The sequence below is a fragment of the Dama dama genome, chromosome 5, assembly GCF_033118175.1.
Source record: "Dama dama isolate Ldn47 chromosome 5, ASM3311817v1, whole genome shotgun sequence".
Lineage (NCBI taxonomy): Eukaryota > Metazoa > Chordata > Mammalia > Artiodactyla > Cervidae > Dama > Dama dama.
Window position 1 is genome coordinate 21,727,486 of NC_083685.1, and position 19,566 is coordinate 21,747,051.

General features: G+C 48.8%; 1 protein-coding gene across 4 annotated transcripts in view; it reads right to left on the minus strand.

The window, feature by feature from the left end:
* Positions 1–481: 481 nt before the first annotated feature.
* SCARB1 (scavenger receptor class B member 1) overlaps positions 482–19,566 on the minus strand; it is a 92,953-nt gene continuing 73,868 nt past the window's right edge. For 3 of the 4 annotated variants that reach the window (XM_061142104.1, XM_061142107.1, XM_061142106.1), the window contains 5 exons: positions 16,230–16,303; positions 11,352–11,403; positions 10,340–10,486; positions 6,320–6,448; positions 1,311–1,448 (listed from right to left, as the gene is read on the minus strand). In XM_061142104.1, the coding sequence (XP_060998087.1) occupies positions 6,320–6,448; positions 10,340–10,486; positions 11,352–11,403; positions 16,230–16,303 (402 nt within the window). In that variant the 3' untranslated portion in view covers positions 1,311–1,448. Of the gene's footprint in view, positions 1,449–6,319; positions 6,449–10,339; positions 10,487–11,351; positions 11,404–16,229; positions 16,304–19,566 lie in introns of all 4 variants that reach the window. The other variant, XM_061142105.1, reaches the window with a different exon arrangement.

Genomic DNA, 19,566 nt, shown 5'->3' on the forward strand with positions numbered 1-19,566 from the left:
CACATGGGTGCTATTCTTTCTTAAGAAGAACTGAATTCATGCAGAATTTATATAAAGTGTTAAATATACACAAGTTGGAATTCTTAAATAACAATGGAAAGGCAGGCCTGCAGCCCAGTCTCTGAGAGACACTCATGACGGCAGTAACCAGAAATGAGATACTAGCTAAAAAGAGCCTGGGGCTTCCCAGATGGCGCTAGCTGTAAAGAAACTGCCTGCCAAAGCAGGAGATGCAAGAGATGCAGGTTCGATCCCTGGGTCGGGAAGATCTCCTGGAGGAGGAAATGGCAAGCCGCTCCAGTATTCTTGCCTGGGAAGCCCCATGGACAGAGGAGCCTGGCAGGCCACAGTCCATAGGATCACACAGAGTCGGACACGACCGAAGTGACTTAGCACGCAAGAAGAGCCTAGAACTTCCCAAGGAACCGCACCCCACCCCCAACCCGGCCTCCCACAAACAGGCTGTTACAGACTCAGGCGATCACTTTTTAAAAAGGTTTATTAATTCAATGATGAATTATTTTTAAAAGATGATATTCAGTTTTTCTTCCAGTAGAAAAGAGACAGAGGCTTGCTTGTCCCAGAGACCAGGAGTCCCAGACGGATGGGTCTCCTGACCAGACACCCAGGCTGATGTCCCGGAGCCTCTCTACCTCTGCCCTGGCGCCTGAGAGCTGCAGACCTTGGTGGCGGGCAGCTCAGGGCACAGCCTTCCGCCACTCCAGCCAGGAAGTGACTGGCTCAGTATACAGGACGATGTCAGTTTAGGCTGGAGGGAAGGGACCTAGACACCCAAACCCATGATCCTGCGGGGGGTTTATGATGCATCTCCATTTCTGAGGCCCAGATGGGAGTCCAGTGGCTACAGCTCTGGTCCGGGCTGGGCGCTGAACCACAAAACCTTGCCCACCAGGTTCGGTCACAAGAAGTCAGCGCTCCTGGGCTGGATTTGGGGACAGTGGCAGCCTCTCAGGGTAAACGCCCTGTCCTGCCTGGGTGAGCCACCAGAAAGGAGCTGCAGTGTTTCAAGACAGATGGAGCGGACCGCTGGGGAGAGGTGACGTGAGTCATTAAGGGCCTGGGCTAGGGGACCCCGTGCCCATAGCACCTATGGTCAGGCCTGTGGATTACGTGGAGAGAAGTTTCCAGAACAGTCCTTGTTGACCAGTCTTTCCCCCAAGTTTCTCAGCAGCGGCTCCATCCCTGAGTGTCTGCACACACCTGTGCACTCGTGTGGACACGTGCCAGGGGCATGCATGTGTATGTGTGTGTGTGTGTGTGTGTGTGTGTGTGTGCGTGCGTGCGTGCAATGTGCAGGAGGTGGGGGCTCAGACTTTGGGACTGGTGGGCTGTCCACTGAGTGAGTCCTGAAGAAGCGGGGTGTAGGGGCTGGGAAGCTGGTCTGGCTGAGCGGCCAGACTGGGCTGGCTGATGGCATATTTGGAACCCTGTGGAGAAAAGGCAAGGCGCGCTGCATCACTAAGGCCGGCCACCAAGCCCCGCCCATGCCAAGCCCCGCCCACAGCCCGCCCCGCCGCTGCACATCCTCCAACAGCATGGAAACCCCCCTGGGAGTCCCATCAGCAGCCCCCACCAATCAGGCTCGATATGAGAAAAGACTGGAGTGACCTACAAACTCCTGGGTCGCAACTGCCAAGGGTCTCCCCATCTCATGAAACACCATCCCGCCCTGCTCTCATCCCATTTTAGAGATGGGGAAACTGAGGTCCAAAGGGACTCGCCTAACAGAGAGAAGGGCAGAGCAAGGAGCTCAGGGCTTATATAAGCAATACTGTCGACACAGGAAAACTGGAAAGCACCTAAATGTCCACTGATATCATAATGCATCTAAAACAGAGTCGCAAGGTGGTAGTCAACCTACACAGCTCTCACAAACAGAAAATTGAGAAAGGGAAAATCGGCTGCAGAGTGACTCATGTAGCATGCCCTCCAGAGACAAAGTTTCAAAAACTGATCTATTGCTCATGGATACAGATTTAGAGGGGGAAAGCAGGCACACACCAAATTCCTAGAAATGGTTGTCTCGGGATAGGGGGAGGGCTGTGGGGCTTGGTGGGGTGGGGGCAAAGGGCACACAGTGAAAAGGAGAACTAGGACAAGAAGTGAACAATTGAGGTTGAGTCTGGGTAAGAGGGAACTCAGGGTAGTTCATCTAGCTTCACTTTTTTTTTTTTAATTTCACAATTTAAGGAAATTTAATGAAATTAAAGAGACATGGATGGGCCTAGAGTTGGTTATACAGAGTGAAGTAAGTCAGAGAAAGAAAAACAAACATCGTATATGAACGCATGTGTGTAGAATCTAGGGAAAAAAAATAGAACAGATGATCCTATTTGCAGGGCAAGAATAGAGAAGCGGATGTAGAGAACGGACATGTGGACCCAGGGGAAGGGGAAGGTGGGCCGAGCTGGGAAATTAGGACTGACATGTGGGCACTGCCATATGTAAAACATAGCTAGTGGGAAGCTGCTGTAGAACAGAGAAACCTCAGTTCGGGGCTCTGGGATGACCCAGACGGGTGAGATGGGGGTGTGGGAGGGAGGCTCAAGAGGGAGGGGATATACGCATGCACACAGATGACCCACTTGGTTGTGCAGCACATATTGGCACAATACTGTAAAGCAATCATACTCCCAACAAAAGAAAAATTTAAGGTAAGCTGTGATAATAAAAACTGGGGGTAACTTTTCATCCCCCTAAGCCCTCTATCTTCATTCCCCTTGAAGAATGGAGAGAGATGCCTTCTTGCCCAGCAGCTGTGGCTGGAAAACCCCCAAAACCCCTGCCTGCTTGGACCGTGCTCACAAAGCCCAGAGGTCTACTTCACTGCGGGGTGGGGAAAAATCAAACTCCACTCTGGGCAGGACCAAGAGGAAGGTGAAACTCCTGCCTCTCCTGTGGGACTGATCTCAGGCTACCCAGACAGAGCCACATTCCAGCCAGGAGTGAGGAGGGGAGGTGGGGGTGGGGTGGGGTGTCAGAGCGAGACCAGTGCCCACTGCTGACCCACACCCCCACATGCAGGCAGCAGGTGACAGTCAGGGTGGTGGGTGGGGGGCATATTCTCAGCAATGTGGACCCAAAGAGCTACGACTGCAGACAGCCTCGCTCAAAAGTGATCAGTTCTAATGAGACGGATGAAACGAGCCTATTATACAAAGCGAAGTAAGTCAGAAAGAAAAACACCAATACAGTATATTAATGCATATATATGGAATTTAGAAAGATGGTAACGATGACCCTATATGCGAGACAGCAAAACAGACACAGATGTAATGAACAGATTGTTGGACTCTGTGGGAGAAGGCGAGGGTAGGACGATTTGAGAGAATAGCATTGAAACATGTCTATTATCATACGTGAAATAGATCGCCAGTCCAGGTTCGATGCATGAGGCAGGGTGCTCAGGGCTGGTGCACTGGGATGAACTTGAGGGATGGGATGGGGAGGGAGGTGGGAGGGAGGGTCAGGATGGGGAACACATGTACACCCATGGCTGATTCATGTGAATGTATGGCAAAAACCACCACAATATTGTACAGTAATTAGCCTCCAATTAAAATTAAAAAAAAAAAAAAAAAAGTGAAAAGGGGAAACTGCTTCTCCAAGAAAGACACATGCAACAAACCCTCAAGGAACCAGAACCTGAGACAGATTCCTCCTCCTCCTGTTCCCTAACACTGTCCTTTAACTGTGGAATGAGGACTTGGAATTAATGAGACTCATGAGAAGGTAAGAAAGATCCAGGAACATGTCCCTGCAGGGCTGCCTAGTACAGTTGTCCAGGTTGATCACTGCACAAAGGCACTCAGCCAATGGGGCTACACATGGGCTGTATTCTGTGTTCTAAACCTTTGGTCCTAAAGCAGGCCACGTCTGCACAGAGGGGCTGTCTTTTTCTTACTCACATAAAGACATCTTTCTGGGCTAGCAGCTCCTCAAGCCCACCCCATACCCAAGTGCAAGGCAAGGTGTGGGATCTCCCCTAGGTGTTCAAAACAGGTTAGAGGCTTCCCTGAAGGGATTCTAGGTCTTCTGGACCACTGGCAACTTCTCAAGTGCCTGCCTGGCCTCCTAAACCAGCACCAACAGGACACTGCCTTCCCCAAGTACACATGACTGGGGATAGGGGTCTCATCTGGGCTGAGCCTTCCAGAAGGCAAGGCAATAGAATCTCTTTAATCAAAAGCTTCTCTGGGACTTCCCTGGTGGTCCACAAGACTCCACGCTGCCAATGTAGGGGGCGCGGGTTCAATCCCTGGTCGGGGAACTAAGATCCCACATGCTGTGTGATGTGGCCAAAAGATTTTTAAAAAAAAGCCTTCCCTGATAACTTGAAGCTTGAATTCTGTTGGTAAAGTCAAGAGGAGACTACAGTGTTTTGTGGGGGTTTTTTTGGACGGGGGAGGGAGCAGTAGGCAGGATATCCTGGCTGCATCCAGGGAGGCATAACCACGGGGCTGAGACCTCACAGATCACCAGTTCTATCTGTGCTAAAAGCCAATAACCCCCTTCTAGGAAGACCTTACCCTTACCTAGAACAGCAAACAAGTTTCTGCAGAAGGGACTCTTGGCTGGATGGGGGAGGGGTATCCAAGGGGCCAAACTGTACCTAAGAAGGCATCTCAGAGGAATTCTGGGAGAGAGAAAGGAAAGCGGGGTACCATCTCTGGCTAGGATGTCCTGCTCCCAAACTCAGGAGGACACCCCCTTAACACTCAGCCCTGACGTGGCCAGGCTCTCTTATCCCCAGATCGGCAGGAGGAGCCCCCCAGAGTCTGGTTGGGGACACAGCTGTCCCTCCCTTCTGCTCCTTGTAGGGACTGGCAGTGCCTGCCAGCAAACACACCCACGCCCAGCACTTGGCATGTTCCGTTTTCCCTCCTCCTCCAACCCTGGCAGTCGAAGCAAACTGGAGCAGCCAACTGGCCCCAAAGAGAAGGGCTGTCGACTCGTCCTCAGGCTTTAGCTCTCAAGAAAGCTATTTAAACCCGAGCAGGCACAGCCCCAGAAGCTGGTGAGGGCGGCACATTTTTCAGAAACCAAAATAACAGCTAAGATCAGAGGCACAGCCATAGTGTGACTGACTCACTGCTGCCCAAACCCCAACAGTAGGGCTCAGAGCGCTGCCTGTCACCTCCCTTAGCTGGACTTGGCTCTCCCAAGACCTCAGACCTAAAGGAACACAGCCCAGAGGAAAGTGAACCCACAAGGCCCCAGCCTACTTCTCCTGTAGGTAGGTTGTCAGATGCAGGGAGGGCAGCTGGCTAAATGTGAATTTCAGGTAACCAACAAACAGGTTTTCAGTATAAGCGTGTCCTGACAACTGCATGGGACACACTTAGGCAAAAAATCATTTGCTGTTTACCTGAAATTCACATTTAACTGAGCACCTCTTTGCTGCTGTCATTTCTTGGGAGTTTTTTTGGTTTGTTTTTGCTCAATCTGGCAACCCTTCCCTCAGACTGAGTTCTGGATATATAGTGGGTGCCCAGGTGATGCCTAAATTGTTTCTTTCTTGGTCAGTCATCCCAGATTCACTTAAACCAATCTATATCAGGAACTTCCCTGGCAGTCCAGAGGCTAAGACTCCACGCTTCCAATGCAGGGGACGTGGGGTCGATTTCTGGTTGGGGAACAAAGATCCTACACTCCGCAGGGTGCAGCCAAAAATAAATAGACCAATCTACTCATAATCCCCTTGGTGCGTGTGCACTCAGTTGTATCCAACTGTTTGCGACCCCGTGGACGGTAGCCCACCAGGCTCCTCTGTCCATGGGATTTCCCAGGCAAGAATGCTGGAGCAGGTTGCCATTTCCTTCTTCGGGGGATCTTCCCAACCCAGGGATCAAGCCCTCGTCTCCTGCACTGGCAGGCGGATTCTTTACCATTGAGTCACCATGGGATTAAAATAACACATTCCCGGGGCCTGTCCATGATTCTATTTCAGGAGGTTTAGAAGAATGTCCTCAGATCTTCATTTTTAGCAGACTTCCCCAGAAGAGTCTATTGCACCGGAAGTCTGAGAAGCGGCTGACCTAAACCTTGATCCTGCCTTTTTAAGGCAACCTTGAAAATAAGACACCAGCCCACTAGTCGCCCTCCGTCCCCTACCCACGCCTGGGATCACTCAGAATGTTAAGAAGACAGCAAAGTATACAAGTACATATTTTCAATCTGTAGACAGGTGAAGTGCAGGCTGAAGAGATGTATAAGATCCAAAGCGTTTCAAGGTGCCAGAGTTCTACTCACTACGGGAGGAGGTGGGGGTGGGGCGGGGGCATTACCTGGTACCCACCTACAGTCTTGCTTCTTGCAGTACAGTCCCCTTGGGAGCTGATGTCATCAGGAATTCAGAATAGGCCTGAACGGCCTCCTTATCCTTTGAGCCCTTTTTAAAACTAATCCAAAATAAATAGCATTTCTCCTAGAAGATAACCAAGCTAATTTATAGTTGCCGTTCCAGCTGAACACACATGGTTTTTATAGGGTTCTTCAATTTGCAGGGTTCTTCAACAAGCAGGGGATGGGGTACAGAACTTTCGCGTCCAACCACCATGAATGATTGCAGTTGGGAGATCTGGGAAGTGATAGTGCCCTTCACCAAAGACAGATACACCAGCATCTTCAGGAAACATATTTGATCAGATGGGCAAACTAAAAAGGGTTTGTCGGCCTGAAAATTTAGGCCAAGTTGAGGAGTGGCGATGGGCCATGGTGCGCGAGGTGGCTCAGCCTAGACTCAGAGACGTGAGCAAGTGGCATGTGGAGAATTTCATGCTGTACTGACTGAGCTAGCAGGTGGCATTTTAAATAGACCAGAAACAGAGGTGTTTCTGTTTAAAATAATTTTTTTTTCAAGAATGACTTGAACAAAAAAAATGTCTTTGAAGAGAAATTAAAATATGTTGAGTTTAATGATGTGCCATTCTTTTTTTTTTTTCTCCCAGGGGAAATATATAAAAACACAAAAGGCCTAACCCTTGCTAAACCAAAAAATACATGTATTTGTCATTCAGCTGTGTCCAGCTCTTTGTGACCTCATAGACTGTAGCCTGCCAGGCTCCTCTGTTCAAAATACATAATGGGATAAATTTCATTGATTGGGCCTCCAGTACAACCTGCAGGGAGGGAGCCTCACCATCATTAATAGAAACGATCAATAATCTTATGGGACTTGGGGGACAAGGATGGGGGGTGAAGCAGGGAAGTGTTCACATCCTGCATCCTCAGTCTCCTCCCCCTTCCCCTTCTGATGGACCATTAGGAGAGAGACAGAGGGGACAGACGGCGGGGTTGTCTGGCCCCGGCCCTCACCAGCTGCTTCCCCTGGACCCGCCCACCTCACCCCCACCCCTCGCCCACGTGTGACTGTGTATGTCTTCACTCCTGGAAACCCACGGTGATGCTGGGCCTGGGGAGTCATCCACAGACTGGGGGCTAGGGCCTCTGGTCCCCTCTGTCCTCCCAGCATAATTCATTCCAAACACCGTAGGGAGTTCCCTTCTGCTCTGGCTGGGGCAGTGACAGAGGATTGGGTCCCCAACGTTCATCAGGGGCTCAAGACACCAGAGGCCCTGGTACCCTCACATCAGTGCAAACCTTTTCCCCCGAAGGTTGGGGAATTTGGAAGGGAAATGGTGATAAAGGTCTGAAAGCCCAGGTTAAGAGCCTGGAAAGGTTTATCATCGCCCCAGCTACCAACAAGCAAGCAAGCATGCAATCTGCCTCCGAGTAAAAGGCAAAAGAGAAAAGGCTGTTTACCAAAGCTAAAGCAAGAAAGCTGGTGTTGCAGGTGGCCCGAGGGGGCAGCAGGGAAGCTGGGCAACCCCCCTCCAAGGCCCAGGCCTGGGGCTCCAGGAAAACTTGGAGTGGGGGGCCCCAAAGGGGGGGTTTCTGGTTCATGGATTCAATACGGCCTTGCAAGACTGTGCCACTGAGTGCTGTCCCCTGTCTACCAGCTAGCTACTCACCCAAGTCCTCTGCCCCGGGGGCCCCTGTCACCATGTGACGGAAGTAACCTGCATAATGCCCTCTGGTCTCTAGACCTCACAACCTATTTATGTCTGTACCCCCCTAACTGTACAGTGTCCCTTCAAAATAAGCTGTGAAAGTGTCAGTGAATGCCATGAATGAATTAATGAATGATGCCAAATCTAGAAGGGGTTTTCATTGGGACTTGCATGGCAGTCCAGAGGTTAAGACTATGTGCTTCCACTGCAGGGGGCACAGGTTCAATCCCTGGTTGGGGAACTAAGAGCCTGCATGCCCTGCTGCAAGGCAGGGAAAAAAAAAAAGACCAAGGAAGAAAAAAAAAAGAAAGGGGGGTATTTGTTGTCCCCCAATGTTCTTCCTGACTTTGAATGGCAGATGGCCCAGGACTGATTCTTCAGGGCTCTTGTTCCTGAATACCTGCTCCCATTCTGGTCCAAGCCAGTATCCGAGCTCACCTGGGCCTCCTCACTGGTCCCCCTGCTCCTGCTCTCTCATGGGAAGACCTATTAATAGCTGCCACATGTCAACTGACTCAGTCACCCCTCTCCTTAAACCCATTATTGACCAGAGATGTATCCACATATTTTTAGAGAGTGAATTAACACATGTGAATACAATTAATATCACCAGGTGAAGTTGTTAGAGCTTAAAATTGATCAAGGGCTCATTATACAACTTATGATTGTCATCATCATTCACGTTTTGCTCCATTAAGGTTTTTGTTCCAATCTTGTATTATAAACGTAAAATTTTCCCAAAAATGACACATTGTGAAATTTTGAGTGAAGAAGAATTTTTTGGTGAATTTTAGGCAGATACTTTCTCTGAATGTCTGAGCAACATATATACTAGTATCTCAGACGATGATAGTTCTTCAGAACATAGTTCTGATTCAGACAATGTGAATATTAGACCAACAAAGAGACAAAAAACCTTAGTGCTTGATTCTGATGTGGAAAGTGAAAATAGAACTCATGATGCTAGAGAATGCTCCTTTGTTTCTACAGAGGAGTGAGTTGAAGACAACATCTCATGAAAATGAGAATACTTTACAGGTGTGTCAGGGGTAACAATTGAATGCAATAACCTGCACACAGTGAAATAACAGAATTAATTTTTGGCTGGCCAAAATAAAAATCACCTGCTACAGGTATTTGTTTCTGCAAATATTCCCCGGTCAATAATGAGTTAAAAGCTTCCAGTCATCCCTTGGAATCAGTTCCAAGCTGCTCCTCCCGAGTTATAGGGCCAGGCATGACCTACCTCTGCCTCTGAGATACCACCTCCCCTGCCGCCCCTACATCCACTCCCCTCCAGCCAACCCACTGCAGCAGGATCCTCCAATACAGCCCCGCCCATCCCTGCCTCAGGGCCTTTGCACTGGCCATTCCTCCACCTGCAGCAGTCTTTCCATGACTCTGCGCTGAGCATTCACATCTAAGCCTAAATTCAACCTCTTCAAAGAAACCTTTTCTAACATTATCACTATCGTTGTCCCCCACCTCCCTGGATACTGTGGTGCCCAGTCTAGCAGCCAAATGTGGCTGTGGAGGCTTTGAAATGGGGTGAGTCCCAATCAAGATCTGCTGTTAAGTGTCAAATACACACTGATTCCAAAGACTTCACTCAAAAACATAATGCAAAAATACTTAATTTTTTTATATTGATTGCAGATTGAAATGATAATCTTTGGGATATATCCAGGTTAAATAAAAGACATGATTGAAATTAATTCCCTTTTACCTAACGTGGCTATTAGAACATTTAAATTTAAAATCACACATGTGGCTGTGTTGTATCTGTCCTGGACAGCACTGCCCTGAGCCCATCACATTCTCTATCATCTTTATCATGGGTGAAATTGTCTCTTCTGTTTAGTTACTTGACTCCCACCTGTCTTTCCAACTAGAATGCTGGTCCCCACACAGCCATCAACAGGAACTGTCTTGTTCACCGTTGTATGCTCTGTACCTGCCAGAACCTGGCAGCCAGCAGCTGCTGACTGGATGAACAAACCATTCGAGTACCAGGTCTCATGATCCAAAACCACTGCAGTCCCTCCAAAGTTGGGCCCCCAAGCCTCCCAAAACAGGCAGAGAAGTGGTAACAGAAGATGCAGGAGAGGCAAGGATGCAGTGATGGATGGCTCCCCAGCCCAAGTAGAGACCTAGGACTGCTGCTCCAAGTGGGTGCAGGCTGAGGGTGCAGGCTGTGTCCATGGGCACAGCAGGAAGGGACAGTTGGGGGATCTGATTTGAGCCCCTCCATCCCCCAAGCAGGCAAGGGACCACTCAGCCCAGGCCATGCTCTGACCACTACTTACTTGACTCCGGATTTGGTAGATGATGGGGATGAGCAGTAGGATGCAGCCCAGGGCAAGGAGCACATACTGGGCATACTGCAGCACTTTGGGCATCAACACCAGCTGGGTATAGAATGTCTGAAGGGTCTCACCCTCCATTGCACCGCTCTGGGGAAGAAGGACAAACAGATGGACTAGGGCCACATACTATGAGCTGAAGGTGCAGATGCCACTCCATCCCTTCCCCATCCCAAGTCCACTGGCCAAAGCATGCCATTAGGCCAGCCTCTATGTCCTCCAGCGTCACACAACAGGACTACATTTCCTAGACTCCCTTGCAGCTAGGCAGGCCCACGTGACTTCTTCTGGCCAATGGGATGTGGGCACAAGGACGTCACAATTTCCACGCCTGGCTCCCACGTGATTCTCTCCATCTCTTTGCCAATTTACTGAACGGAAATGGATTCTGAGGACCTCCGAAAGGTCAGAACCAAACGATGGAAGGAGCCCAGATGTCCCCAGATGTCTGCATGGAGCACAGCTCCACCTCCCCTCTCCATCAGACTGTGATGTGAGCAGGAAGTGAATTTGACATTTGGAATCTGGCTGTTCCAGCTGTTAGCTCACCCTGAATTAAAACGAACTAAGCTAGAAGGAATCTTGAAAAGCTGGGAGAAAAGGAAGTTCAATAAAAAGCCGACACAGTGAAAATGAACTTCCCTTCATCTTTGGAGGAGTGGTCACATGCATTAGCAAAATTATTTTATACGCTGACCAGGGACTTTACAATTTCAGGCAGCTTTGGTCTTCCTCATCTCAACTGAGCCTTTCAGTCCAGTGGCATAACTGACATAACGTGCCTGGGAAGGGCAAAATTTCTAATAGACTGCTCTGCATCACAGAGTCCAGCTAGCCAGCCCCGCCTCCCCACCACACACAGCCTCCTGCCTCAGATGCCCACATCAGCTCCTCACTGAGCCATCAGACCACGACCACAGGAACCTGGTACCCAGGGAGAGGGAGGCAGTCTTACCTCTTCGAACCACATTAGCGGCAGGACCACTGGCTGGATGTTCCCAGTTTGTCTGGAAATAAGGGAGATCAAGCAAGTGAGAAGTTCTGTTGGGGTGCCTCAGGTCAGACAGCTCTGGACCTGTGATTCTACAACGACTAGATCGGCGTGATCTTGAGGAATGGGTATCTCCTGACAGGAAGCAACCTGACAATCCGACAATATCTTTTTAAATGAAAACTTCATGTCTTCTATGTGGTGGGTGCTGCCAGGGACCTAGCTGATGTCCATTTCTTCCTCTTTGAAACAGAATGCCAATTTTACTCAGGATGGCAATGTACCCAGCTAACAAACAAGGCGGTTGATGCTGACCCCCTGCTTTCCTTCAGGGAGTCTGGAATCTGGGTGCATACCAGGCAGAAAGCACTGACGTGACCAGCCCCCAGTAAACATCCCCGGGGAAGAGTTTCTACTGGGCATCCCTGGTAGGGGACACTTCACACATATCACAGCTCATCACTGGGAAGAGGAAGCATGTGCTGTGTGACTCCCCCAAGAGAGGGCTCTAGAAGCCTCTGTCTGGTTCCCCCAGACTTCACCCTGTGAGCCTGTCCCCTTTGCTGGTTATGTTTTGAATATTTTCTATGTAATAAATCACAGCTGAGTCTTCCCAGCAAATCATCAAACCTGAGAGTGGTCCTGGGAACCCCTGACACAGTCAGTTACCAACAAGTTGTGTGACCTTGGGCATGCTCCTTACCCTCTCTGTGCCTCCTCTGAAAAATGGGGATTACAATGAATTTCTCACAGGGCTCTAGTGACGACTGAATGTGGATACATGAAAAATGCCCAGCATAAAGAAAGTGTTCAGTGTTTATCACTGTTGTCTAGTTGTTAAATGGATTCCCAGGTGGTGGTTCCATGGTAAAGAATCTGCCTGCCAGTTCAGGAGACTCAGGAGACACGGGTTCAACCCTTGGCTTGAGAAGATCCCCTGGAAGAGGAAATGGCAATACATTCTAGTACTCTTGCCTGGAAAATTGCATGCACAGAGGAACCTGGAAGATTACAGTCCACAGCGTCCTAAAGAGTCAGACATGACCTAGCGACTGAGCATGCAGCTGTTAAATGCCAGCAAACAATAGAACAAACAAATATTCCATAACTTCACATTCCTGGGTCTGCTTAAAGAAGGCACAGCTGGAGGGGAGATGGAACCCACTTGGGGACAGGCACTAGAGTCAGCACAAAAGGCCCATATCCTCAATCACAATTCTCAAAGATTACTTAAGTAGAGTGCTGGGTAGTGAAATGAATTTACACAGTATCACCTACAGAGGAGACAGACATGGAAAACATTCTAGAAATACAAGGGGGGGGGTCCCCTTCACTTTGGCCTCTTTAATTGGAGTTTGTAAGAACTGATGTAAATTAAATGCACAGATTGTGCAACCCTCGTGCCTCTATCTTGTGAGCAAACACCACAGAAGTTCCTCAGAGAAGTCACAGCTAGATGGCTCTGTTTCTGGAACAGCTGTGTTTCTAGACTTTTCCCACACTGGTTCCTCAATAGCCCTCAGGGATGTTGATAAACACCGTCTTTGAGACCATCACCCCAGCCCACGGCAGTTCTGAACAGCTGGGGACACAGAGGCTCAGAGAGATCAAAGTAGCAGTGTGTGGCCGCCAACAGGCAGAATCCAGCCACCCAGAGAGACTGCTGGCTTGGGCAACATTTGTCAAGAATCAGAATGAACTCCCAACAGGTGAAATTGAGAAAGCAGGTGTTAAAATCCAGATTCTGAAACCTGCATTCGCAAATGCATCGGATGTGGCCACACTGAGCCCGAGGCCCCTGGTGCTCAACAGAGACTGGCCCTTGGCCCGTCCCCACCCAGCCTGTCCGGCTCCTCTGTCCTAGTCACCTGCCCGCCCTGAGCATGAAGTTAGCAGACCAGACCCCAACAGTGATGGGGGGCCCTCCGGAACTCCAGCCTGAGCAGCAGACGCCTAAGGCCCACGTGGCGCTGCTTCACCAGCCGCAAACACTTCAGGAACAAATTCTCTGAGCAGACTCAAAAGGTAAAGATGGAAAGCTTGGGCTTCCCTGGCAGTCCAGTGGTTAAGAGTCCACTTGCCAAAGCAGGGGACACAGGTTCAATCCCTGGTCGGGAACATTCCACTTGCCGTCGAGCATCTAAGCCAGCACACCACCACTACTGAGCCTGCCCTCTAGAGCCTGAACTCTACAACAAGCTAAGCGACTGCAGTGAGAAGCCCGTGCACCAGCAACGAAGACCTAGCAAAGCCAAAAAAGTAAAAACTAATTAATTGAATTAAAAAAGAAAAAAGCTAGCAGAGGAGTGTGGATGAGCTATACAAATGATCCCCAGTGCACTCAAAGTGTTATTCTTTCCAGCTGAGAAACACCTCACAAAGCCAAACAGATGCTCACATTCCTGCAGCCCAGGAATCTTTCTGAGGGATTTTTTTTTTTTTAAATGGAACTATTTCAAACACAGTAAGTACAGAAACTGACAGAACAACCAATCAGCACGCTCCCGCACCCGGCTCTATCCTGAATGAGTGAGTGAAAGTTGCTCAGTTGTGTCCAACTCTTTGCCATCCAGGCAAAGCCTGTATGTAGATGGTAGCCCGCCAATTCTCCAGGCCAGAATACTGGAGTGAGTTGCCATTTCCTTCTCCAGGAGATCTTCCCAACCCAGGGATCGAACCCAGGTCTCCAGCATTGCAGGCAAGATTCATTACCATCTGAGCCACCAGCTCTGTTCTATAATGATGTTATAACAAGAGTTGGCGAGGATGTGGAGATGCTGGCACCCTCCCACGCAGCTGGTGGGAGTGTGAAACAGCGCAGCCGCTCTGGAAAACAGTCTGACAGTTCCTCAAATGGTTAAACGTAGAGCCACCAGAGAACCCAGCAATTCAGCTGTAAGATATCTACCCAAGAGAAATGAAAACATACATCCACATACTCAGGCATAAATATTCAGAGCAGGACTTCCCTGGTGGTTCAGTGGTTAAGAATCCGCCTGCCAATGCTGGGGACCCAGGTCCCATCCCTGGTCCAGGAAGACATCACGTGCCAAGGGACAACTAAGCCGGTATACCACAACCACTGAGCCTGTGCGCCTAGAGCCTGTCCTCCACAACAAGAGAAGCCACCTCAATGAGAAGTCTGTGCAGCAAAAGTAGAGAGCAGCCCCTGCCCGCTGCAACTAGAGAAAGCCTGAGTACAGTAAAGACATAGCACAGCCAAAAACAAAACGTATAAACTTTTTTAAAGATTCAGAACAGCATTATTCATAATGGCCAAAAAGTAGAAACAGCCCAAATGTCCATCAGTGGATGAATAAAAACATGGTCTTGCCAGACAATGGCATATTATTCAGCAATAAAATGGACTGAAGTGCTGACACCTGCTACAACATGGATGAACCTTGAGAACACCATGTTAAGTGAAAGAAGCCAGTCACATATTATACAACTCTATTCACACAAGATGGCCAAAATGGGTAAATCCATAAAAATGGGAAGTAAATTAAGGGTTGCCTGAGGCTGAGGGAAATGGGGAGTGACAGCTAATGGTGTGGGGTTTCTTTTGTGGGTTGATGGAATGTTTCAAAATTGATTGTGGTGATGTTGCCCAATTCTGTGAATATCCTACTGTACTGTACATTCTCAAAGGGTGAGTTTTAGACTGTGTGAATTAAATCTTGATGAAGCTGTTACTGGAAAAACAAAGAGAAGAAAAAGAAAACTTGCTCTTAAAAAATTTCTCCTGTCTACCATATGACCCAGCAAGCCCACTCTTGGGCATACACCCAGAGAAAAGCATAATTCAAAAAGATAAGCCTTGGGCATACACCCAGAGAAAAGCATAATTCAAAAAGATACATGCACCCCAGTGTTCACTATAGCACTATTTACAACAGCCAAGACACAGAAGCAACCCAAATGTCCATTAACAGAAGAATGGATAAAGAAGATGTGGTACACACACACACACACACACACACACACACACACACACACACACACACACACACACAGTGGAATATTACTCGGTCGTGAAAAGGAATGAAATTGTGCCATTTGCAGAGACATGGATGGGCCTAGAGACAGTCACACACAATGAAGTAAGTCAGAAAGAGAAAAACAAATGTTGTATATTAACACGTATATATGGAATCTAAAAAGATGGTACAGATGAATCTGTTTGAAAAGTAGAAATGGAGACACAGACATTAGAGAAACGTATGGACACCAAGGAGGGAAGGGAGCTAGAATGGACTGGGAGCTTGGGGCTGACATATGCTATTGATACTGTGTATAAAATAGATGACTGATGAGGACCTGCTGGATAGCACAGGGAACTCTACTCAGGGCTCCATGGTGACCCGCACAGCAAAGAAAGCCAAGGACGAGGGAGTAAATGTATACATACAGCTGATTCACTTCGCTGGACAGCAGAAACAAAACAACATTTAAGGCAACTACACTCCAATTAAAAAAATTAAAAAAATCTTCCTTCCCTCAGGTGAATGGTCTCGCTAGAGAATGCTGTTGGCCAAGTTTCCATTTTCAAACACTCAGTTTGGGCACGATTTAATTTTTGCTACTCTGTCAAGGGAGAAACAGCTTGGACGGAACATTCTGACTAACAGGGGGGACAAACGTCAACAGACAAAAGGGCAGGGGTGTCAGGATGTGGCCTGGACTCAGCTCAGAGCTAAGATTCCCCTTAGGAGTTCAAGGGGCAGGGACCAGATCCCATATCCCTCCTCAGACTTTGAGTTCCCCAGAACAAGGCCAGAGTCTCCCTGAGACCCCAATCTCTCAACCACAAGGCAGCCCCAGCCCCCAGACCCCACTCACCCGATGCCTTTCACAGACTTAAGGAAGAGGCTCAGCTGCAGTTTCACAGAGCAGTTCATGGGGATTCCGGTGACCTGCAGCAACAAGCGCAGTGAGGGGCTAGCCCTTCCTGGACCCCCGGGAACCCCTTCTAATCCCCCTCTCCCTGGTCCCGTTCAAGAAGGTGCATGTCCCAGGTAAAGTGCCCATCTGCTGGGGTCTCCTCTACCCACTCTAACCCCTGATGGGTAAATACATATTCTCCAAATGGCTCTTATGTCCACAACGTTGAGGGATCCCCTCCAGGGAACCAGACTCTCTCTGGATAGGAAAAAATAATCCTTTCCATCTTTCCACTCATAGAATGCATTCCTGAGTGCAGAAGGATATTTCTCAGTCATTACCCCTCCCTCCAGCCTCCAAATAAAATAAAATAGATTCGCATGTTGATAAAGTCACTATCTTCTCCAATCACCCACCCCTCTCCATTCCCTCCTGCCAGCATCTGAAAGAGAAAGGCTAACTCAGGAAGCATGCCCGGTCCCTCTTGTTCACTCGCTCAGTCGTGCCCAACTCTCTGTGACCCCGTGGACCACAGCCCACCAGGGTCCTCTGTCCATGGGATTTTCCAGGCAAGAATACTGGTGTGGGTTGCCATTTCCTTCTCCGGGGGAATCTTCCCAACCCAGGGATTGAACCCGCTTCTCCTGCAGACAGGAGGATTCTTTACCACTGAGCCACCGGGGAAACTTGCTTGGTCCCTAGTGCCTCTGAAATATAGTTCCATGGAATCTCCATTTCAACAGAGCTCATGCCAAGGGCAGGGGATGATATTTTCAAGAGAGTTTAGTGATATTTTTTCTTTGTGTGTTTAATTTTATGTTAATCTTCTTAGAGAAAATTTTTTTTCCTTTTTTTTTTTTTTTGCTCCACTGCACAGCTTGCAGAATCTTAGCTCCCAGACCAGAATTGAACCCCAGGCCACCGCAGCAAAAGAGTGGAGTCCTAACCACTGGACTGTCAGTGAGCTCTCCATTTGGAGAGAATTTTTTTTGGCTACCTCTTGCAGCCTGTGGGATCTTAGTTCCCTGACCAGAGAGCAAACCTGTGCCCCCTGTATTAGAAGTGGAGAGTCTTATCAACAGACAGTCAGGGAAGTCCTGGAGAAATTTTTAATTCCCAATTTGAAAGCTTCCTTTGTGCAGGATTTTTTTTTTTTTAATGAGATCTTGTTTTTGAAGTAGTAAGTCAATAAAGTGACACACATCTAGAACCAAAAATCAGGAAGGTAGTTCCAGAATGGTGTCAGGAAATGAGACTAGAGGGACTTTCCTGGTGGTCCAGTGGTTAAGCATCTGTCTTGCAATGCAGGCAACACGGGTTTGATCCCTGATGGAGGAACTAAGATCCCACAGGCCTCCGGGCAACTGAACCCTCATGCCACAGCTACTGAGCCCGTGCCACAACTAGACAATCTGTGTACCATGAAGGATCCCACATGATGCACCTAAGACCCAATGCAGCCAAATAAATTTTTTTAAAGAAAGGAAATGAGAATGGAAAGGAACCTAGGTTTGAGGACAGACTGCTGCTTCTCAGCTGAGACTCTTTCTCATCTGAAAAGTGGAGACAGCTCTGCCCACCTCACAGGGTTTCTGCGAGGGCAAAGTCAGGGATTCAAGACAGCCACACTCAGGGCCATAAACGCTATGTCGTTATCACAGACACCAGTGGGAACAGGCATTATCTTCCAGCATAGCCCGGCATCCTCAGGTCTTCTGGGGCCCCAGGGCACAGAGGAACTGGCCAAAGGCCACGCTCCCATGACTGGGGAGAGTTTGAACTTGAGAACCTGGCAGGATGTGAGCAAGATCCCCCGTGTTTGAAAAAGCGTTCATCCAGTGGGCCTGAGGCTGCCCTCCTGGAATGGTGGCCCCCGTCTGGCCTCTGGGATCCTGGATTTCAGGGGGTTCCCACCTCTCCCTGACAGATAAGAGGGACTCCCTGGCCTAGAGGGTTTGTAAAACAGTTTAGTTTATGCTGACACCTGCTTTCCTTCCTGGAGTCTGGAGTCCGTGCCAGGCAGAGGGTGCCCACAATAAACACCCTGGGTGCTGAGTCTTGACTGGGCGTCCCTGGCTGAGGACACCTCACACGGGGAGCGACGTTTGCCCAGTGTGACCCTCCAGGAGAAGGCTCTGGGAGCCTGTGCCTGGTTCCCGCAGCCTTCACCCCACGTGCCGTCCCCTTTACTGACTGTGCTTTCTGTCCTTCGCTGTGACTCATCACAGAAGCGAGTGTGACTACCTGCCGGGTCCTGGGAGTCCTTCCAGCAAATCCTCCCACTTGAGGGTGATCCTGTAGATCCCGACACATCCTGCTGTCCAGACTCTACACCCTGGGGTCTCTACCCAGGCCACTTCCTTCCCCAGGAAATGTGTCTCCTTCCCTCCCCAGTTGTCCTCCAGCTGCTGTCTGGCCACCTCTTCTTGAGCAAAGCCCTGCCTCTCCCCCTCGTCCCAACCCCAGAGAACAGACATTTGCCCCATGAGCCCACATCTGTCAAGGGTTCCCTCCCCCGGTTTCAGGAGCAGAAAAGCAGGCAGCAGAGAAGCCGCTTCCAGGAGGCATTCTGTTTTCAAAGCTAATGAGATCAGAAATCAGCAGATCCACCCCCACGCTCATCCTCCCCAAATCAACAACAAATCCAAGGCCACTTCCTCTCCCTGTCTGCCTCTGGCCTGAAATGAGAACTAGGAGAAGCCTACTTCTGCATCTGCTGATGCACTGCTGCAAAACAACTGTTTGCATCTCTCCAGCCTCCCAGACTTAACTGTTTCTTTCTCAATGTGGCGGAGAAAAAGAAAGTCCATACACTAAAATGAAAGTCACCAGTGAGAACAGAGAAAAGTCAGCAGAGAAAAAGAAAGGAATGGAGAGAGAGAAGCAGTGAAACGAATGAACTAAAAAAGAAAGTGGAAAACCATTTGTTAGCTTTCTAATAAAAGTCTTTGTTTTTTTCTTTTGGCCATACCACATGGCACATGGGATCTCAGTTCCCTGACCAGGGATCAAACCTGTGTCACTTGCATTGGGAGTGCAGAGCCTTAACCAAAGGACCACCAGGGAAGTCCCTAATAAAAACCTTTTAAAAACTGGTTAAAAGTTTAAGACAATATGGAAAAGCCTTAACAAGTCTAACAATAAAGACTGAATTTAATCTAGGACATGTAATAGAATCATATTAATTAATTATGATCAACTTAATTCATTAATACCCACTTCATCAACTGTATATTAATACAGGACAGAAGGTAGTGGGCATTAAAAGACCTGTTTGTATAGTCAATATTTTAAA